Source organism: Piliocolobus tephrosceles, chromosome 5, assembly GCF_002776525.5.
Source record: "Piliocolobus tephrosceles isolate RC106 chromosome 5, ASM277652v3, whole genome shotgun sequence".
NCBI lineage: Eukaryota > Metazoa > Chordata > Mammalia > Primates > Cercopithecidae > Piliocolobus > Piliocolobus tephrosceles.
Window position 1 is genome coordinate 22419171 of NC_045438.1, and position 23708 is coordinate 22442878.

The window sequence follows — 23708 nt, forward strand, 5'->3', positions numbered from 1 at the left end:
TATTTTATTTTTGTTTTTATTTTTATTTTTTTGAGATAGGGTCTCACTCTGTCACCTAGGCTTGAGTGCAGTGGCACAATCTCAACTCAGTACAACCTCCACCTCCTGGGCTCAAGTGATTCTGCCATCTCAGGCTCTTGCCTTTATTAAAACAATAATAAAAACAATATCTGGTTTTACCACAATTTCAAAAGACAATTTTAAGACTAAAAATGTAGGAACAATATCGTCTAAGAATTAAGAACACTTCTTAAAAATGAATACATTTTTCTTTATCTTTTTCCTCATTTCATGAAGAATCAATATACTTTCTATTAGAGTCTGGGAAATATTGAATTATAGAACTATTTGTTTCCTTCAGGTACTCATAGATAGACTGAAGTTGGGTAGTAAAATGTATCTTTTTAAAAATGCATCTTTTTAGCTGTAATGACCAAGAGAACCAAATAGGCCTGGGGCAGCGAGCAGAAAATATGGGATTTGAGATAAGACTTGAATCAGAATAAGAAACACACAAAATGTGCTTCCTGAAAACTCAGTACACATGAGAGCTGATAGAGTCCTAAATGTTGCATTTAGTATTTCAGTCTTCCATGTTTTTAAAAAGTAGTAACATATTCGTGTGTGTGTGTGTGTGTGTGTGTAAAAAATTAAATGTTAAATTTGTACTTTCTGACTGACTTTGGGCCTTCCCTAAATGATTTTACTCTGCTAAACTCATAGCCTGACAAACAGTGCACCTGTTTCACTGGGCTAAGTGCCAAGAAAAGAAAAAAAGTCAGGAAAATTAATTTCCAAGAGCAGTAGATAAATGGCACACCTCATTAGAAAATCTATTTAAAAGGCACATCAGGAGATGTCTGCAAGACTTTTCATAAGAAATTGATGGTTCCTACCATTATGTCCTTGCTGGCTCTCTTCTCAGATTACGGATCTTACTTCCTGGTAATAAGATTCAAATTCAAGTTACGTTTAATGAGTCTCTCCTATGTGCCAGGCACATATGTTTTACATAGATTATTGTATTTAATTCTTACAATATTGGTTTGAAATAAATATATTTTGTGGAATGCTTGCAAAAATTACCAAATGCGCTTTGAGACAGGCTGGTACAACCATATAATGGTGTTTTCCTCTTACGGATGAGGACGCTAATGAATGATGATCCTTGTTCTTAGGAAGGAGGAGATTTACCACACTCTATTGCTGTACATTCTGACCTAGAGGAAAATCATCAACATCCACTAATACCTTAGTTTGTAGTCATTTCTTTATAAATCCTATTTGTTTGTTTGCACTATTGATTGTTTAGAGAGAAAGTTGTCACTTCATAAATAAAGCAAAAGAAATGTGTAAGAAATTTCAACCAAAGCCTACAAATTCTGGCCCCAAAAGATCAGAATACATTATCAAGACACCCCTTCATTTTCTGAGAAGGTGGTCTCTCTGGCTGAGTCTGTGGAAGCTTGGAGGGAAGATCTCCAGCAGCCTTTGTAACTCCCTAGCCTCAATTACTAAGAGAGCAATGTTCCTCTGTCCCCCCACACCCCCACTTACGGTTTCCAAAGACATTCTTCTTTGAGGAGGGAACTGTTTGGTGAGGGAGAAGGGACAAGATGGAGGAAAGTAAACAAGAAGGCACCGCCCCTGTTGCTTCCAGGTTCTTCCTCACCAACTTTCCCGCCCGCAGGAAAATGCAGCCCGCGCCCGGGAAGATGCAGATCAACCGAGCATGCGCCAGGTGATATCAATCGAAGAGATGGAAACTTACCCGGCCACGCCTATGGAGACGCCCCTATCACACCCTTATCCCGCCCACTGCCCTCCCCCTTCCAGTACCAATGCATAAAAGTCCGCTGCCCGCAGGAGCCGGTGTGACTTCTTCGCCCCCACATTGGTGGACCAGGGAACCTCACCAGAGAGCACTGGCCTGACTTCCCTGGCCCCATACCTGAGGACCAGGGAACCTGGCTGGAGAGTGTGTGCATATTTGCAATAAAGGGCTGCCGCTTTCTTATGTACTTTGGCCTCATGTTTAATTACTTAGCTCTCCTAAATTAAGTTACATTAAATTAAATTAAGACAAGAACTAAAGTCAATGTGGATAACAGAGAGATCATACGTCTTAGTTTGTGTCTGATGTCCTGAGGTAAATCTTAATCGCTCTCCATTTCACTCTCACAAGTATCCTCTTTCAGCTGTTAGATGATATTGTGGTCCTATATGAAGATTTTGTACACTGTCAAAGCGCTAAGCTGGAACTATCTTCCCAGAATTCCCTTATATGTATGTTTTCAGGTAACAGTTGGAGACAAGACATTTTTGCAAGTTTTGGAAGGCACAAATGTGGCAATAATGAAGCCATTATTTATTGTCTGAAGTTGGTGTAGGGCAGGTGCTTTTGCAGCTCACGCTCATGATCCCAAAGAGTCTAGCTGCCCTTGTTGTGTGGCAAAAGCCGCCACATCTCCAGCTCGCAATGGGCTGGCTCCTTCAGCATCTCCAAATCCTGGCCAGGTGCACGTGCAGTTCCGTGGGGGAAAGGCATCAATTTATCCTGCAGCTCATCCGCATAATTGTAATTTGTGGTGGTGAGAGACAAACAAGTCTTCCAGTTTGTTCTTGTCAGTTTCAGTTTGTCCCAATTCCCTCCCTTTCTATCCATCTTCCCTTCCCAATTTCCACCGTGACTACTTTCCACTCAACACCAGATGCACTGCAACAGCCTTACACAGATTAATCAGCTACCATGAATTCATAAACGACATAATAAACCCTTATTCTATGTAATTCAGAGTAGCGTTCAGCTATTGTGTCAAACATTGACAGATATACATAGTATTGTTTGAACATTATTTGGATGTTACACTAAGTAAGAAATGTGGTGTAGGTGAAATATCTTTTCCAGTCTGTTTATTTGGTGCCCTAAAATTTGTCTCATTGGATAAAAAGAATCAAAGTCAAAAATTTTGCAGAATACAAAGCAAGATGTTATCCCCATTTCAGGGATAAGAAAATGTAAGTTCCTAGACATGTTAGCTTGTGGGTTCATAGAGTTGAACAATGAACCCAAATCATCTAAATGATGCACAAATAAAAGCCAATTCTGCATGTCCCCCACAAGTAGCAAATATATGCATAAATCAGACAGAATTCTGAAAATAGGGATTTGTAAATGTTGCCCAGAAGAGAATTGTTCTTCTCAATCCAGTACAGTATGTGCTTATGAAAACAGATTTTCATTTCTTTGTGAACAACCTTTTCATGGCTTCACAGCATTTGCCTACTTTTCTAAACTTCCAGAGAGTAACTGATAGCTGCCCTGACTTTCTGACCTTCCAGATCATTTCCAGCTTATTTCTTTTTCCACTAGCCTTGTTTTGTAAATACTAACAATTACATATTTCAAAGATTATCAGATAGTACAAAAGATTCATCATGATAATACTAATCCCTAGCAAAAGTTTGAATTGTGTCTATCCAAATTAACATTAAATATGATAGTATAATTTACATTTTGAAGCTGTTCTTGAAACCATAATTTATATCGTTCTTTCATTTTTATAATACACATATTTCAAGAATTGCATATAAATCAAATATTTGTAAAGTTAGCAACGTACAAATGTACTACAGAAATTATCATTGAAAGGAATTTGTTCTTATTTTATAAAATGCACAACTACCTATGATTAGATTTTTAGATTAGATTACTTAAATATAAGGCATATTTATAGTTCACAGTAGAGCTTCCATTGGAGCATTGCAATTAAGTTCTATGGACAATGCCTATGTTACTGGCATTTCATCTGATAGGGAAATACTTCAGTCAATGCAAGCTCAAGGGAAATGAAATTTTGTAGAGTAAGGTAACCAAGTGTCTTTTACTTAAAATTCTAGGTCTTACTTTACATTATAGACATTTCAACTGTGTATATTTTAAGAGCCTCTATTACATAGTAAACTATATATTGCCTATTTATGTTAAGCCTGCAGCCATGCAGAGTGCAAGAGGAATGCCCCAATGAGGAATCTGTGTGGGTAGATCCTCCAAAAACACATTTCCCTTCTGCACTGCCCTAGTAGAGGTTCTCTGTTCGGGCTCTGCCACTGCAGCAAGCATCTGCCTGAGCACCCAGGCTTTCCCATACATTCTCTGAAATCTAGATGGAGGCTGCCAAGCCTCTTTAACTCTTGCACTCTGCATGGCTGCAGGCTTAACATCACATGAAAGCCACCAAGGCTTATGGTTTGTGCCCTCTGGAGTGGTAGCCTGATCTGCACCTGGGGCCTTTTAAGCCACAGCTGGACCCAGAGCAGCCAGAATGTAGGCAGCACTCTTCTGAGGCTGGCCAGGGCAGTGGGGCCCTAAGCCTGACCCAGGAAACCCTTCTTACCTCCTAGACCTCTGGGCCTATGGTGGGAAAGACTGTTGCAAAGGTCTCCAAAATGCTTTCAAGGCCCTTTTCCCATCTTCTTGGCTATCAGCACGTGGCTTCTTTTTAGTTATGCACACTTCTCTAGCAAGTGGTTTCTCCACAGCCTGCTTGAATTCCTCTCTCAAAAAACGCTGTTTCTTTCTTTGTCACCTGACTAGGCTGCAAATTTTCCAAACTTTTATACTCTACATCCCCTTTAAAGATAAGTTCCACTTTAAGTCATTTTTTTTGCTCCCACATCTTTGAATAGGTTGTTAGTTAGAGGCAGGCAGGCTACATCTTAAATGTTTTGCTGCTTAGATATTTCTTCCAGTAGATACGCTAGGTCATTACTCTCAGATCCATACTTCTACAGATCCCTAGGGCATGAACAGAATGCAGCCAAGATCTTTGCTAAGGCGTAACGTGCATCACCTTTGATCCAGTCTCCAATACATTCCTCGTTTCCATCTGAGACCTCGTCAGCTTGTACTTCATTGTTCATATCACTATCAGCATTTTGATCTCAACCATTTAACCAGTCACTAAGAAGTTTCAATCTTTTCTTCCTCTTCCTATCTTCTGAGCAATCCAAACTCTTTGAACCTCTGCCCATTACCCAGTTCCAAAGTTGCTTCTACATTTTCTGGTATCTTTATAGCAATACCCCACTACTGGTGCCAATTTTCTGTATTAAGCTGTTCTTGCATTGCTATAAAGAAATACTTAAGACTGGGTAATTTATAAACAAAAGAGGTTTAATTGGCTCACAGTTACGCAGGCTGTACAGGAAGAATGATGTTGGTGTCTTGGATTCTGGGAAGAATTGCAATTCAGGAAGCTTGCAATAATAGTGGAAGGAGAAGAGAGAGGAGCAGGCATGTCATATGGTCAGAGAAGAAGCAAGAGGCAGAGAGTGGAAGGGGAAGGTGCCACACACTTAAATAACCAGATCTCATGAGAACTCACTATTGTGATGACAGCACCAAGGGGACAGCACCAAACCATTCACTAAAAAATTCATCCCCATGATCCAGTCACCTCCTGCCAGGCCCATGTCCAACACTGGGGATTATAATTCATCATGAGATTAGAGGGGACACATATCCAAACTATATCACACTTTTATGCCAATAAACCCAAATAAAAGAGTTCTATATTTTCATGATTTTATATTGTATTTCTTCTTGACATCTCTGGCATAGCCATTTCCTGACACAAAAGGTAAACATTTGATAAGTATTTGTTGAATGAGTAAAATTCCATAATGAGAAATAGGAGAACCCTGACTATGTAGAATACAATTAATAGTATTTATAGTATCTGGGTTCTACAGATTCTCCTCCTGTTGGAGAAAGAAAAAAGGGGAGGGGAGAGTACATATGAGAGAACACATTAAAAGGTTAATGAAATGTTTTTGCTTATGGTAAAAAAAGTAATAAGAATAAGTTAACTCATCGATAGTCATTTAACATTTACTGAGCACTTGGCTGATTCCTTTCCTTAAGGAGCTCACAGTCAATAGAGGGTGTCATATGTGAAAATAGATAAATACAGTTTAAAATATGAAAAATATCACTGAACAAAAAATGAACAATTACATGTAATTTTGTGAAAAACTCTCTTTATTTTCAGGAACTCAAAACAGGATGGCTTGGTGGGAGAAGCAAAGAGTTTGTCTGCAAGTACGCTCAGGACCAGATGACAGCGGGGCTTAAAAATGCTTTCAAATATTTTCCATTTGTCCAAAATTGGTTTGGTTTTATATTGCCAAGTGTAAAACCTACAAATTATTCCTTATTACTGCTTGATAAAGTACCCGTTCCAAATGAAATCTTCACCCAAGCTTTTTAACTATGATCTTGATGAACTGCAACATTCAGCCTTTGTTCAGCTCTTGCAAATAAGGATATCAATTTCATTGGAAATCAATAAGTAACCCACACAAAGAAAGAGAACAGGAGGAAAAGGAGAAGAATGAAACAGATTTCAGTGATCCTCAAGCACATTTGTGAGGTGCTTTCTTACACTAAGATGAAAGAGAAACCAAACAAGAACTGGAGGGGACACGGTTTCTTTCCATTTGAATTAATTTTAATTTTAAAGCCAAATTTCATGGATCTTACCTGAAAAGTTTTTGTAATCCACTAAATCAAACATAACGACGGCAACAGCTGACCACGTGATTATCAGGGCAATGACCAGAAGCCAGGCTGCAGGAGAGCTGAACGTGGTCACTATGTCTTCTGTGACTGTCCTCTTCAGCACTTTTCCAGGGGATTTGGGCACAGATCCATTTTTGCTGTCTATCACAGTTGTGGTTGTAGATGCATTTCCTAATCAAACATTCAGAAAGGAAAATGTAATTTAGAAATTCACGTGAAATATTGATGAAAAGAAGCACTGACTATATGAGTGTTGAACCTGTTTATACCACTTTCTAGAACAGACACAACTCCTTAGTGGCAGGACAAAGCCTCCCTGCCCACTAGCACATTATTTTCTCCTCAGCATTTACTGTTCACTCTAAAACTCCTGTGCTCATACAATCAGCATTTCTCATCTCCCAAGTCCTCTGAGGGAGAATCAACACAAGTGATAAAATGGTTCAACCGGATAAAACTTCTTCTGAATATTTTAAGTTAATTGCATAATTGACCCATCTAGTGAGGTCATCTAATGAGGTCATTCATGTTTGTTTGTTTGTTTGTTTGTTTGTTTGTTTGTAGGGGCACAGAAGATCTAAGAGAATGATGTTAGAAAATCTTACTATATCCAGTAACTCTTATATTCCTGATTTTAAGAGTCCACATGTTCATGAGAGAAAATTCAAAAAATATAAAAATAAAATAAATAGATAAGTAGATAGACAGTTTTAATCTCACCACCCAGAAATAACCACTGTTAATATTTTGCACCTATATTTCTGTACATACATATAATATATAAATATGATTTATCTGGTTTTGACAAGTCATTAGCACATTGTCTTTTACTTTTTTACTAGGCAATATATCAGAACTGTGTTTTATTGCCATTATGTATTTCTCAAAATACCATTTAAGTGGCTTCATGACATGTAATTTTATAGCTGTGCATAATTTAATCAAAAAGCTGTCTACTGTGGGACAGGGCAGAAATTTTCTCAGCACATATTGTTATTTATTTCTTAAGGAGAAAGTCCTAAATATATAATTCCAGGGACAAATAACATAATTGCTTTTATAGCTTTGATAATACATGCACATATTTGAAAGCTAGTATCTTTTGAAAATAGTGTATGCCAGTAGTTGTATTACCTTATCCTTGACAATACTATTAGTGATGTTTAAAATTTTTGCAATGACATAGGAGAAGATTTGGGTTTTAATTGCAATTATTCAATTACTAGGAATGAGCTATTTATATATTTATTTTTCCTTGATATGTCTTTTCTTCTGGGTTTTTCCTTCATTTTTCTGTAAACCTCCTTTTAGTGGTTTATAAAATTGCATACGTACACATATACATAAGATAGTAACACTTTAATATTTATGTGGCTTTTTTTTTTGATGACTCTTTACCTTTTCTTTTAATGCTATTTTTATATACAGAACATACATCAAACAATGTTGTAGCTCATTCTTCTTCTATAAAATTGATGCTACCGTATGGCTAGAAAGGCTCCTGGATAGAGACAAGACATGTCTGATTATCTTGGCCACTCTTGACTCATAGAAAGTTAAATCTAGAAGTAACTTAGAGATCATCTGAAACAACTATTTCATGTTACATTTAAGAACAATTGAAGACCTAGCAGAAAATTAAAGTGATGTTCATAGCACTTAAAAATCCCAAATTACACACATGTGAAGTAAGTAATTGAATATTTAAGGGAAAACAAAATTCTACCAATCCAAATATTTTTGCCAAAAGCACAGTTAAAAAACATATTTTGGGGGGGCTTAAAATATAGACCACATTATCTATAATAATTAAAGAATTACATGCCAAGAAAGAAAACTTTGATTCAATGTAAAATACATGATTACATTTTTTCAATTTTACTATTTATCTCAAAATTGCAACATTTCTATGTGATGCATACATAAGAAAATCTAAATTTTCAAATTTCTTTAACATTTTTCATAAAGTAAATTTTACCCAACTGGAAAGAGTAGCTGTAGTTTCTCTTAGAATGTGTCCAATAATAATTGGAAGATTTTAGCCTTTGTGCTCTTTGAAGTCAGGGTGGAATTAAAGTGCTTCTTTCCATCAGTCTCTTGCTCTACCATCAAAACTCTTCCTTTCAGGTATGTCTAGCTTTTTCATGGAAACAGTCAAGCGAAAAGTTATGCTTTGGGCATTATAGATAAGAGATTGGAATTAACTCCTGGCTTCTCTCTGCATTACCCAAATGGCTAGAAGGTCACTCTACACTACATCTCTGAGTGAGAAGCATCTATATCTGATGAATGAGATTGGTAAGACTCAATTTGCAGGTGTATGATGGTGGAGAAATAACTCATGCAAACTGTTTGACACATTTCTTGGTACATGGTAGTGATTTAATAAGTGACAGTGCAACAACTACTGAACTGTATCATAATCATTATTATCATCACTAGTATATTCATTTATTACATCATCACCTTCATTGCTATCAGCACAACTGTGACTCTTAATACAACTACAAATGTCACTCTAAGAAATGGCCTGAAAGGCAGGATTAACCTCAGAAACAAAGGTGGAAGCACCAGCTCTTCAATAGATGCAGGCATTTGTTTCCATTTAATAAGCACATACATGAGGCTAAGATATTTTCAGGGAATCAAAAAAGAATTCTCTGACTTCCTTGGCATCCTTTCCAATCAATTAATTTATTTCTTGTAATACAGGCAAAGAGGAACATATAGTATAATTTATCCATATAAGTAGAAGCTGTTTTTCTCCATTAGCAAAATTAAGAAAGATGATCTATAGCAAATAGAGTTATTTCATTATGGTGCAAACATTACCACTATAACTGAATTCATTAAATTAGAAAAATAATACGTGAACCCTCCAAACAGATATGTACACAGGATGCTTGTAGTATAAATCCAGTTTGTAAGATATTTTTTAAGTATTGGAGAAAGAAATAACACTGCCAGCAAAATTAAGTACTTTACTCTTCTGGTTTCTTTAGTCATAAAACAATACTATCCTTCTCTTTACAAAAATGAGATAAATAACATGAAATTCTACGACTAATCAGGAAAGAAAATCAAATGCATTCAAGAGTACATACTAATAGGTAGTAGTAACCAAACAAAATTAGTTTTTAAATTATTTTTTAGATAACAATGATAAATTTAGCCCCATATTTTCAAAAAATTCAAAAGCTGACAAGGAACATCGGGGCAAAATAATTTAATTAAGATGTTTAAATGGCTTTAGGTAGGAATTAACAATAGCGACAACAAATCTCTTTTCTGAAAAAAACTGTGGAATACATATTCGGGGTTCATGAACTCAATTTAGTGAAAATGATAGCAAGATGAAAAAATACCTCTAAAACTCAGATTTTACAAACTGCACTTGAGGTGGTGCTCAAGAAGGAAAAATGTAAAAGGACTCATATAATATCTTCTCATTGATTATTGTGCCAAATTCACATCACTCCTAATGGTAGTTCTGAAAATGGATGAATGATAGGAGTGCTTTGAAATGCAATTTAAGACCCAAGTGGGGCTACAAGTGAATCAAACCTTTGGAATAATGATTTGCAGCAAAGTAAACCAATTATGAGTGTTTAGGACTGGCCCACCTGAAAGTTGATATGTTGTAATCTGCAGTTTTTTAACCACTGGAAGCCTTCCTACTAGCACTAAGCAGAGAACACAAGAATTGCTTTTGCACTTCAGATTCACTTTATTGAGTTGTATATTAGAGTCTATTTCTGTAAACAGTGTCACACCTGCTTTGTATACTGAAACTCAAGGAGTAATTTTACTGAGATTTGATACAAATTAGTTGAATCCTGGTCACATTTTAAAAAGGCAAAACCTTTAAAACAGAACATGAATTTTTATATATATATATATATACACACACACACACATTTTCCTTTCTTTGATCAAAAAATTGAGAAAATATAAATATTCAGAAATGCAAGCTCTGAGTTAAAAATGAATTTTATGTTTTTTAAACAACTGACATAATATGGATTCTAAATTTTTATTCACTTAATGATCCTTCCAATCCAATTATGGTACAATTATTAAATAGGTGAAAATGATAAATTAATACTAACTTATGTTTTTCATTATCCTTTTTTAAATCTTCACACCCTCAAAATTTCCACTTAAGAATTAATCATGACTCAAAGGTAATGAAAATATGTTCTGAATATACAACCACAAAGCTATAAGCAATTTGAAAGTAATCTGAAGGTCATCCTTCTTAAAGAAAATTATGTGTTGCCCTTGTTATGAAACACATTAAGTTGTACCTTTCAATTTCCATTCAAATTTACTGCAGAAGCCACACAGAGCCAAGAGGAATAAAATTGAGAGGGAATAAATTGCCTTCTCTGACAGCTGGTCAAGATAAATGCAAAGAACAGAGTGTGTAATCTGAGATTATTTAATGTTTGAGAAGCACTTTAAAGATGACAAGAGCTAGTTATTGATATGGCAGGAAAAATGAGAGGTAAATATTACTGAGCAACTTGACATGCGCTATGCTTCTTCAAAGTTGGTATCTCAGAATTGGAGCAGAGTAGCTAGGATATGTGAAGCACTTTCCAGGCCTACTTTTTAATTATATTCATTTTGATCTCATACAAAATTTTGATTGTCAGGCAGAATCAGCCTCAAAATAAGTAGGGATCTCACTTAACGGCCATGTCACTCTTTCCTATAGTGTAAAAGGAGGGGTTCCTTATATAATGGATCCAAAGACTGGCTCCAGAGTCAGGTTATACAAAGAAGAATACGCCATAAGCATCCTGATAGAAGTCACTTAACCACATGATGCCTTATCGATCAGATGAAGAAACTGCCAAGTGCACTTCCATATTGTTATTCTGTATTTTTCCTATGGGATGCTGACAATGCAATCTCTTTCAGGATGCTCAAAGAAGACACCTACACTCTAGAATGGTATAAATGAAACATTGCATTCTCATTGCATAAAAGCATTAATTATGAATTTTGCATTTCACCCTGTGATGTGGTCAGTGTAGTACTCTTACACTATCTGTCTCTTTCAAGATGTGTAGAACAAATGAAAGAGAGGAAGTATATACTACTGATGACATTGTGTGTGTTATTCCCAAATTACATTAAGAACATAATTTCCAATCACGTGTAAGAGTGACCCTTGCTATATTGTTTGTGTTCCAAAATACATGCATGTAAATAAGAACTTCATAGAAATTCGAGTGGAAAGACACTTGGGCAGATAAAGCTCAAAAGTAATAAATTCATTATTTAACTTAAAATGTTTTTTTTTTTTTTTTTTTTACCAATTCTAGTGTTTACAAAATGTAAACTAGTTTCCTGACACTTTTAATGAAAGCCCTAAATTGCCACCTTTTCTCCCAGGTTTTTGGGATATGATCATCATAATGCAATTTCAGAGGATGTTTTTGCCACTTAATATGTCTGCTGAGGTAGATATATATATATATGGTTTTTCTTTTTTTTATTTATTTTTATTTATTTATTTATTTATTTCTTAACATTATCCAGCACTCCTTCCTACCCATCCACTCCATTCACTGTTCCATTAAGTGGAAGGGGTGAGGAGTCTCTCCTAGGCTACTTTTATAAGTCACTAATTCCATTCATGGGCTCCACCCTCTTGCCCTAATCACTCCCCAATGGCTCCAACTCCTAATGCCATCACCTTAGGAGTGAGGATTTCAGTGTGCGTTTTGGAGGGACATAAACATTCAGACCATAGCAGTGAAGGTCTACTGCCAGGAAAGGGAGATCTGGAAACAAGGACTGGTTCCATTTCTAGTCCCACCACTAGAAAAAGAAATTCACTTAATGGAACAGTGGATGGAGTGGGTGGCAATGTAGGGCTTTCATTAAAAGTATCAGGCGACATGTGACATGAGTTTACATGTAACTCACCTGCACATGTACTCCCAAACTTAAAATAATAATAATAAAAAGAAAATGCAAACTTCATAAGGTAGGGGGAAAGTGAATTTACAGGAATTAAAATAAGAAGGAACATCTGTTATATGCCATTAGCACTGTTGAGAAGTAGGCTAGCAAATCACAGCAAGTGTCTTCATTTGCTCAGGCTGCTTTGACAAAATACTATAAACTAGGTAGCTATCAACAACAAATATTTATTTCTTACAGTTCTGGTGGCTTGGAAATGGCAAGTCAAGGGAGATTTCATTTCACAGGGGTTTGTTGTACAGATTATTTCATCACCCAAGTAGTAAGCTTTGTTACCCAATAGTTATTTTTTTTCTGCTCCTTTCCCTCCTGCCACCCTCCACCCACAAGTAGGACCCATTGTCTGTCATTCCCTTCTTTGCCTTCATGAGTTGTCATAGTTTGGTTCCCACTTGTAAGTGAGAACATGTGGTATTTCATTTTCTGTTCCTGCATTAGTTTGCTAAATATAATAGCCTGCAGCTCCATCCATGTTTCCACAAAAGACAAGATCTTGTTCTTTTTATGGCTGCATAGTATTCCATGCTGTATATGTACCACATTTTCTTTATTTAATCTGTCATTGGTGAGAATTTAGGTTGATTTCATGTCTTTGCTATCTTGATAATGCTGCAAAACATTTGCATGCATGTGTCTTTATGATATAATCATTTCTATTTCTCTGGGCATAGACCCAGTAATGGGATTGCTGGGTTGAACGAGTTCTGTTTTTAGTTCTTTGACGAATCACCATACTGCTTTCCACAATGGTTGAACTAATTTACACTCCCACCAACAGTGTATAAGTGTTCCCTTTTCTTTGAGATCTCACATCTGTTATTTTTTGATTTTTTAATCATAGTCGTTCTGACTGGTGTGACATAGTCTCATTGTAGTTTTGATTTGCATTTCTCTAAAGATCAGTGATACTGAGCTTTTTTCATGGGTTTGTTGGCTGCATATATATCTTCTTTTGAAAAGTGTTCATATCCTTTGCCCACTTCTTAATGGATTTGTTTGTTTTCCTCTTATAAATTTAAGTTCTTTATAGATGCTGGATATTAGCCCTTTGTCAGATACACAGTTTGCAAAAATGTTCTTCCATTCTGTAGGTTGTCTGTTCACTCTGTTGATAGTTTCCTTTGCTGTGCAGAAGCTCTTAAGTTTAATTAGATCTCATCTGTCAATTTTTACCTTTGTTGCTATTGCTTTTTGTATCTTTGTCATGAAATCTTTACCCATTCCTATGTTCAGGAGGGTATTGCCTGGGTTGCCTTCCAGGGTTTTTATAGTTTTGGGTTTTATATTTAAGTCTTTAATCCATTTTGAGTTGATTTTTGTATAAGATGTAAGGAAGTTGTTCAATTTCAATCTTCTGCCTATGGCTAGCCAGTTATCCCAGCATCATTTATTGAATAGCGCATCTTTTCCCTGTTGCTTGTTTTTGTCAGTTTTTTTGAAGATCAGAGGGTTGTAGGTAGGGGGCTTTATTTCTGGGCCCTGTATTCTGTTCCATTGTTCTATGTGATTGTTTTTGCATGAGTACCATGCTATTTTGCTCACTGTAGCACTGTAGTATTGTTTGAAGTTGAGTAATGTAATGCCTCCATCTTTTTCCTTTTTGCTTAGGATTGTCTTGGCTATTTGGGCCCTTATTTTGGCTTTATATGTATTTTAAAATAGTTTTCTAGTTCTGCGAAGAATGTTATTGGTAGTTTGATAGAAACAGCATTGAATCTATAAATTGCCTTGGGCAGTATGGCCATTTTAATGATATTGATTATTTTTAACCATGAGTTATGGGATTTTTTCCATTTGTTTTGTAATTCTCATTGTAGAGATCTTTTACCTCCCTGGTTATATGTATTCCTAGGTGGTTTTTGTGTGTGTGTGGCAATTGTGAATGGAATTGACTTCCCAATTTGGCTGTTAGCTTGGCTGTTGTTGGTGTATAGGAATGCTACTGATTTTTGTATATTACTTTGTATCCTGAGATTGTGCTGAAGTTGTTTATCAGTTGAAGGAGTTTTCAGGCCAAGACTATTGGGATTTTTAGATATAGAATCACATCATGTGCAAATAGGAATAGTTTGACTTTCTATATTCCTGTTTGGATGCGCTTTATTTCTTTCTCTTGCCTGGACAGGACTTCCAATACTATGTTGAAGAGGAGTGGTGAGAGAGGGCATCCTTTTCTTGTGCTGGTTTTCAAGGGAAATGCTTCTAGCTATTGCCCCATCAGTATGATGTTGGCTGTGGGTTTATCATAGATGGCTCTTAATATTTTGAGGTATGTTCCTTCAATATCTAGTTTATTGAGAGTTTTTAACATAAAGGAATGTTGAATTTTTATCAGAATGCTTTTCTTCATGAATATTGAGATAATCGTGTGTTTTTTGTCTTTGGTTCCATTTATTTGATGAATCAAATTGAACCAACCTGGCATCACAGGAATGAAAATTACTTGATAGTGATCCATTAGCTTTTTGATACGCTGCTGGATTTGGTTTGCAAGATTTTGTTGAGGATTTTTGCATCAATGTTTATCAAGAATATTCGCATGAAATTTTCTTTTTTGTTGTTCTGTCTCTGCTAAGTTTTGGTATGAGGATGATGCTGGCCTCATATAATGAGTTGGAGAGGAGTGCCTCTGATGTGGTTAGGCTCTGTGTGCCTACTCAAACACATCTTAAATTGTAATGCACATAATTCCCATGTGTCAAAGGAGAGACCAGATGGAAGTAATTGAATCATGGGGGCAGTTTCCCCATGCTGTTCTTGTGATGAGTGAGTTCTCGCAAGACCTGATGGTTTTATAAGGGGCTCTGCCCCCTCCCTCACTCAGCGCTTCTCCTTCCTGCTGCCCTGAAAAGAAGGTGCCTTACTTTCCCTTCACCTTCCACCATGATTGTAAGTTTCCTGAGGCTTCCTCAGCCATGCTGAACTGTGAGTCAGTTGAATCTCTTTCCTTTAAGAATTACACAGTCTCGGGCTGTTCTTTATAGTCATATGAAAAGGAACTAATACACAATTTTAGAAGAAATGGTACTAGCTCTTCATTGTAGATCAATTAATAATAGAATTCAGCTGTGAATCTCTCTGGTCCTGGGTTTTTGTTTTTGTTTTTTTTTTTGTTTTTTGTTTTTTGTTTTTTTTGGTCTGTAGGGTACTTGTTACTGACCATTTCAGTCCATTTCCAAGCTCGTTATTGGTCTTTGACTTTACATTTTCAATTTAGCAGGTCCTCACCATTCAGAATACTAGTTTTTCTACAAATAGCAAATTGAATTTAAAGGTGAAAAGCAATGCTTAGAGCATAACTATGTAAAATCAGTAACATTTAAAAGCTAGAATTTAAAAGCTAGTAAAATTTTAAAGCTAAAATTTAAAATTTAGAACCCCCCAAAAATACTTTAAGCCTTGAGAAAGATGGGACTGTGATCTGACTTACCTAGAGTTACAATTTCTTTTCTCAGATTATAGATTAACTCACCTACATATTTTTCTTGTTCTCTTCAATGGCTAGAGAGAATTAAATGACATCAGGGGAAAACCTCTTGCCTCCTAATGACATAGATTAACTTCCTCTTTGTTGTCCTGGTTTGCTTAGAACAGATGACAGAAAACCATGATTGTTATACCCTTTATAAAAAAAATATTAAATGCACCCTCACAAAAAGAAGCCCTGCCTATCACCAATCAAATAACTGTAACTATGCAACAACCTTGTATAAATAATGTTGGAAAACTGCTTAGAGCTCCTCTCTATGTAAATAAAGCCTCAGCATCTCTACTTTGGAACACTGACTCCATTCCTTTGTAGTTGGTGTTTCCAAGTGGTCCATTCTCACACTTTGCACTTGAAGAAACTCTCTTTAAATTATTAGATGGTGATACTTTTGATTATTTTAGGTTGAAAACTAGAATTTATTTCTTAACTTAATTTTCTATTATTTTTAGAGACAGGGTCTCATTATATTGCCTAGGCTGGTCTCAAACCCAAGCCTCAAATGATCCTTTCCCAACAGCCTCCCAGGCATCTGAGACTACAAGCAAGAGCCACCGCACTTGGCTAGAATTCATTTTTTTGAAACCAGAGATACTGAATTCCTAAGACATTACAGGTGAAACCCATTGCATTTTACTAATTTAAAATGGCCAAAGGTTCCTGATGAATCTGTATTTATTTATTTTTTAAATCTTATTAAATTCCCACTGTATAAATCTAAACTCCTCTTTCAAGATTTACCTCAGATGTCAGCTCCTTGACAATATTTCCTTAATCTTTTGGCCTGAACTCTACTGTTCTTACTTGTAATACTATAGCATTTTTTGATGAATACAGTGATTTGAACAAAATTATTCTGACTTTTTTTAACTCTTTGTTCTTCAACAAGGCACTAGGTAGGGATCAAGTCATCTATCCTTTCATAGCACTTAGCACAGCACATTTTGCACAATAAGGCCCTGATAGTTATTAAATATGAGAAATATTAGAAGTGTTGCTACAGGAAATCAGCTTTAAAAAGTGTCGTGTTAAATAACCTCAATATTTCTGCATATAGAAGGTTATGCGGTACATAGTGACCTCTAATCAGAGAAATAAAGGAAGTAGCAAAGATAACATTTTCACGATATGAGAAAACATTGAGATGAGGGGTATGCTAGTGGTAGAAGTAAAAACATCTGTTCAAGAGAATCTCATAAGAACTGCAAAGTTTTGCTGGTCCAAGGAAGGCTACAACAGTGGAGGAAAGACTAGTGGGTTAGAAAAAAATGACTGAAAGAAAGCATATATTCACTAACTAATGTCAATCATTAAGCAGAGAAAACCTTTTGTAAGGAGACAATTTCAGATGTTATTAAAGCTTTTAAATTTCCAACTGGCAACATCTGGGAGACGTTTCTAAAACCAGATTGAAGAGATTAAACGTGTAGATGGCCAACCAAAAAGAATCCAACTCTGTAACATAAATGAATGGATTTATTCTGAGCCAAATATAAATGACCAAAGCCCAAGGCACATCTCAAGAGGTCCCAAGAACATACGCCAAAGGTGAATGGGTTACAGCTTGATTTTACACATTTTAGGGGGACAAAAGTTACAGGCATAGCCAATAATACATGTACCATATACATTGGTTCAGTTCAGAAGAGTGAGACGACTCGAAGTAGGGGGCAAGTCATAGGCAGATTCAAAGATTTTCTGATTGACAACTGGTTGAAAAAGTTAAGTAAGAGTAAGGTTATTATCTAAGAACCCAGAATCAATAGATACGCTTGTCTGGGTTAAGATAAGGAGTTGCGGAGATCAAGGTTCTTGTTATGTAGATGAAGGCTTCAGCTGGCAGGCTTCAGAGAGAATAGATGGCAAATGTCTCTTATCAAACCCAAAAAGGTGCTAGACTCTCAGTTACTCTCTCCTGCATCAGGATAATATCTGGAAAGGGAGGGAAATTCTCTACAGAATGTAGATTTTCCACAAGAGACAGCGTAATAAGGCCATTTCAAAATATGTCAAAAGTATTTTAGGGTAAAATATTTTTATTTCTTTTAGGGTCTGCTATCTGTCATGTGACGCTATACTAGTCAAGTTACAATCTCGTCTCTTATTGCTACAAAGAGTCTGTTTTGTAACTTTTAAAATCTCTGTTTTAATATTAATGCTGGCCAGTTGCACCTGAATTCCAAAGGGAAGAGGATATAAGGAGACATGTCTGACACCTCCTTCCCATCATGACCTGAACTAGTTTTTCAGGTTTACTTTGGAATTCCCTTGGCAGAGAGGAAGGAGCCATTCAGTAAGTTGGGGGGTTTAGATTTTTATTTTTACTTTGCAAAAGGAATAAACATCTGATTATCAATTTACAAATGTGTGACAATTCATGGTCTTAGTCTGCTTGGGCTGCCATAACAAAATACTATCCCTAGAGTGCTTAAACAGGAGACATTTACTTCTTAGAGTCTGAAGGTTGCTCTGAGGTCAGGGTGCCAGCAAGGTTGGGTACTGGTGAGGCCTCTCTTCCTGGCTGGTAGATGGCTACATTCTGTCTGTGTTCTCATACGGCAGAGAGCAAAATCGCTGGTGTTTCTTCTTATAGGAGCACCAAGTTTATCATGAGGGCCCTGCCCTTATGACTTTGTCTAAACTTATTACCTCTCAACAGTCCCTATTTATAAATACCATTACATTAAGGGTAAGGATTTCAACATAAAGGTTTTATGGGGCAGGGCTGGATGCAAACCAGTCCATAGCATGTATCTTTTTCTTGGAATGTTTAAAGAAATGCTCTAAAAGACTATTAGTATATGTTAAACTTGATAAGCATAGCCATTTTAATAGAATAAATATATTTCATGTTAAAATAACAGAAATTATGGCCAGGATTCCTTATTACCACTACATGCCCAAGTAGCCTAAATCAAAATGTCAGAGGGCACTATATATAGTGGGACAGTTTAGGGATAAAAATTAATATGACCCATGAAAAGACCTTTTATGAATATAAATTTGACAGGTTGAATCAGGTTCATTCTAGAAAAATTATTCATCTTCCTCTCATGAACCCAGGAAGTCTCATGCAGTAAGATAAGCCATTCCAGGATTTGTCCAATTTTGTGAGTTAGAAGTTTTGGAAAATAATCTGCAGAAAATCTCCCAAATTATGTGGATTCAATCTCACGAAAATAGTAGCAAGGCTCTGATTCTTAGCAAATATCATTTGAATAAGATAAACATAAGATACATGAACTATATTCGGTTCATTTGGGAAATTAATTTTCTAGTATTTTATGTTTGTGTTGACATATTTTCTTCCTGGGCCAAATTTGCACAAATAAAACTTTACCTAGCCCCAGCAGTCCTCCTACTAAATTGTTCTATTGTCACTGAATTGCAAAACCACTGAAACAGAAAAGCCTTGAGTAATGATGTGCCATTTCAATTTGGAAAAAAAATACTAAGCTGAATGCTTCAGAATCCTGAGCTTTCCATGATTTGTTGACTCTAATGTGTGTTTCTTACTTTCTCTTTCCTAAAGATATTTTCATGGAAATCAGCTCTTCCTTAAGAATTAATCATTTCCTGCTGCTTTACCCCATATGGAGTCATAATCATACTATTGTGTCACAATAGATTCTATTTTATTACCTGTAAGAGAGTATGACAGCCCCCCTCCTTCAAAGGCACACAAGGTAACCATAAGTTCATGTAGATGTATTCACTAATAATGATAAGTACTTCATATAAAGCTTCTGCTTAAAACTATAGTCAGAAAATGGTAGATTTCTCATATTGCCAATAGCTACTTTCAGAAAATTTATGGAAATGCAAGAACTAAGACCTAAGTTTCTTTTTTAAATTTTACTTTTCTCAGTATTCAGGCAAATGTGATGAAGCAACCTGTTTTTCAAAATATATTTAAATGTGAACAAAAGTAGTCTTATATTTTCTACTTATAAGGAAATTTCTATCCATTTATTGGAAAAGTAGTGAAAATTTAATAATTACAATTTTTAATACACATGTGTATATGAATAGAGATATGTTACAGCAGGAGTCCCGAACCCCCAGGCCATGAACCCATTAAGAATCAGGTCACACAGCAGGAGGCGAGTGGTGGGTGGGCAGGCAACACTTTATCTGTATTTACAGTCATCCTCATGGCTTGCATTACTGCCTGAGCTCCACCTCCTGTCAGATCAGCAGCGGCATTAGATTTGCATGGAATCACGAACCCTGTAGTGAACTGTGCATCGGAGGGATCTAGGTTGTGTGCTCCTTACAAGAATCTAATGCCTGATGATCTGTCACTGTCTCCAGTCGCCCCCAGGTGGGACTGTCCAGTTGCAGGAAACACACTTCAGGGCTTGTACCAGTTCTGCATTATGGTGAGTTGTATAATTATTTCATTATATATTACAGTGTAATAATAACAGAAATAGGGCCAGGCGCTGTGACTCATGCCTGTAATCCTAGCACTTTGGGAGGCTGAGGCAGGTGGATCATGAGGTCAGCAGCTTGAGACCAGCCTGACCAACATGGTGAAACCCCGTCTCTATTAAAAATACAAAAATTAGCCGGGTGTGTGACTCACGCCTGTAGTCCCAACTACTTGGGATGCTGAGGCAGGAGAATTGCTTGAACTCAGGAAGCAGAGGTGGCAGTGAGCCGAGATTGTGCCATTGTACTCCAGCCTGGGTGACAGAGTGATACTCTATCTCAAAACAATAATAATAATAGTAATAATAATAGAAATAAAGTGCACAATAAATATAATGTGCTTGACTGATCCTGAAACCATGCCCCCTGCCCTGGCCTGTGGAAAAATTGTCTTCCACAAAATCGGCGTCTGGTGCCAAAAAAGAATGGAAACCACTGTTTTAAAGTGTATAATCAGTAAACAGGGAAATGACTGATTTTATTGAGTAGCCCAAGAGCTTTGATATAAAAAAAGTATAATAAAGTATGTCTACTTTCATGCATCTTTAATTATCAGTAATATAAATTTGTCAGTAATATAAGTTGACACTTTCTTTAGTGACTCCAGAATTAATGCTATTACCACAATTGTGTAGAAAACAAATCCACTGAGTATTTTTCTCTCTCATATAATAAAATATTTAAGAATTTTGTGAGAACAAAAATATATTTAAATGTGGACACCATTGTATTAACATATTATTATATTTGTTTTACTTGAACCCCAATTTTTTTTTTCTTTGAGACAGAATTTCACTCTTGTTGCCCAGGCTGGGGTGCAGTGGCATGATCTTGGCTCACTGCAACCTCCACCTCCTGGGTTCAAACAGTTCTCCTGCCTCAGCCTCCTGAGTAGCTGGGATGACAGGCACGCACCATCACACCCAGCTAATTTTTATATTTTTAGTAGAGACAGGGTTTCACCATGTTGGCCAGACTAGTGTTGAACTCCTGACCTCAGATGATCCTCCTGTTTCAGCCTCCCAAAGTGCTGAGAATACAGGCATGAGCCACCATGCCCAGCCCAAATCTTTATTAAGTTATTTAAAAGGTTTACAACAGATCATGATAGTTTTGCCCAAACCTCTATCTTTCTGGATTGAGTATACATGTCTCATGAAGGAAATACACATATTTTATGAAGAAAATGCAGCCTGAAAATTTAGGGAGATAAGATTTCCTATGTGTTTTGTTTTTATCATTTAATCTATGAAGAAAATAACCAGCAGCTTCCTGTGCCTTTCAAAGGACTTTTAAATGAGCTTGAAGCTCCTTTATGGGCTTCTGAAAAGAACATTAAGGTATTCATGCCCATATTTCAAAAGAGCAAGCAATTAGGTAAACACAAATAATACTTTATACAACACCTTTCTTCTAAGGAACTCACACAGTTTTAGAAACAGGCTGATAAAGCTGCACACATCTAGAGAGTGGGGACAAGTATTCTTTTCCTCTTTGATATGAAAGGAAACTGAAAAAGAAGAGTTAAAAAGAACCAATTTTCTGAAGTCTACTCATTATCAGAGTTTTCAAAGTACTGTGTGTTGCTTAGTCTTCAACGTTCTCATCCTGCTTCTCCAAATAGACCTAAGATGGGGGTCTTAAATTTTTTGTGAGGAAGAAATGCCACTCATTGGCAACTAATAAAAGGCTTTTTCTCTGGGCAATTGCACTGCTGATAGAAACTGATTTTAAAAGCAAAGATATAAACAAAATAATGAATAGACTTTTTCTATCTAGCCCCTTCACACTGCTTAACATTTCAGTTTTTACTAAGCAGGAGGGCAGTCATTTTATTAAGTATTCCAAAGATAAAATTACATCCTCAGCATCTAAAGGAGGTTAAAAAATAAATGAAAAATGAGACCCTTGTCCTCTAAGAACCAAGTTGGTATTTACTGTTGGGGGACTCAACCTTGTATTACTGCTAGAGACGGGGAGGAAGTCACTTTCCTTGGGGTCAGTCCAGGGTGGAGTCTAGGCATTGGGACTGTCAGTATTACAAGGAAGAGTTAATTCCCTATCGAATCATTTCAAATAGCTTATCTGAATTAGATTTTACTGGGAAAAAAACAATGACAAGCCCGTATTTCTGACATTTAAATCACTCAAAGCAGTAGTTTCTGTGGAGTGAGCTTCATAAGCTTTATTTTACTAAGCTTATTCAAGCATTACAACTGCATCAGTATCAGCAAGCCATAGCTGATTCAGTAAAATAGGCTTTATAAAATTGTGGTTGCTTTAGAGCCTGTGTTTTTGGAAACTACTAAGCAGCCTCCCTTGACTAGTATGGATCTAGGGTTACACTCTGCAAGATGTCTGCCATTCAATGTCTGCTTCTACCTTAGAAAAAAATAAGAGAAATGAAAAACAGTTTAGGAATCATTTTTTTTCTTGCATAAAAATCACTTTCCTTTTTAATCTGATAACAACAGGGATACACATTATATATTCAAATTTGAATATTAAACTCACTGGTTCAGTATTACAGGAAGTTCTTCAACAATAGCATCAATTATTTTACCCATGTTACTTCCAATTAAACATGTCTTCTTTCCAAAACCTCTACAGATCATAAAAAGAGCCAGATCATTAAAGAGTATTTCTAAGGCAGTTTTCATAAGAAAACCATAACAGAAAATATGCTAGCCCCAAAATTGATCACAATTACATTGCTATAGGCTTATATAACATCTCTGTACCAGTGAAACTGAAAATCGTCACTCAAGCCAGATTTCTGGGGGTATATATGACTTTCTGAGAAATCTTCCATCATTTCAGAAGCCACAATGTCTCAATAAGAGCACTTCAGTAATAAAATGAGGCCATGATATGAGTAGGGCTTACCAAAACTTAACCATGGATGAAGCCTGACTTGTCATCCGGCAAAAAAAAAAAAAAAAAAAAAAAAAAAAATGCTATATTAGTTTGCTAAGGCTGACATAACAACATATCACAAACTGGGTGACTTACACACAACACAAATGTGTTGCCGCAGAGTTCTGGAGGAAGCGGAAGGCTGAAATCAAAGCATTGATAGGGTTCCTTCTGAGGTCTGTGAGGGAAGAATCTGTTTAAGCTTTTCTCTTTGGCTTGTAGATGGCTGGCTTCATGTTAACATGGCATTCTTCCTCTATGTGTTTCTGTCTCCAAATTTCCCCTTTCCGT

The 23708-nt window shown here is 36.3% G+C and overlaps 1 protein-coding gene across 2 annotated transcripts in view; it reads right to left on the reverse strand.

Moving 5' to 3' along the window:
- The window catches only part of TRDN (triadin), a 410542-nt gene that overhangs the window by 343588 nt on the left and 43246 nt on the right, over positions 1–23708 (reverse strand). For both annotated transcript variants that reach the window (XM_026455003.2, XM_023230633.1), the window contains exon 2: positions 6545–6754. In XM_026455003.2, coding sequence (XP_026310788.1) covers positions 6545–6754 — 210 coding nt within the window. The remainder of the gene's footprint in view (positions 1–6544; positions 6755–23708) is intronic.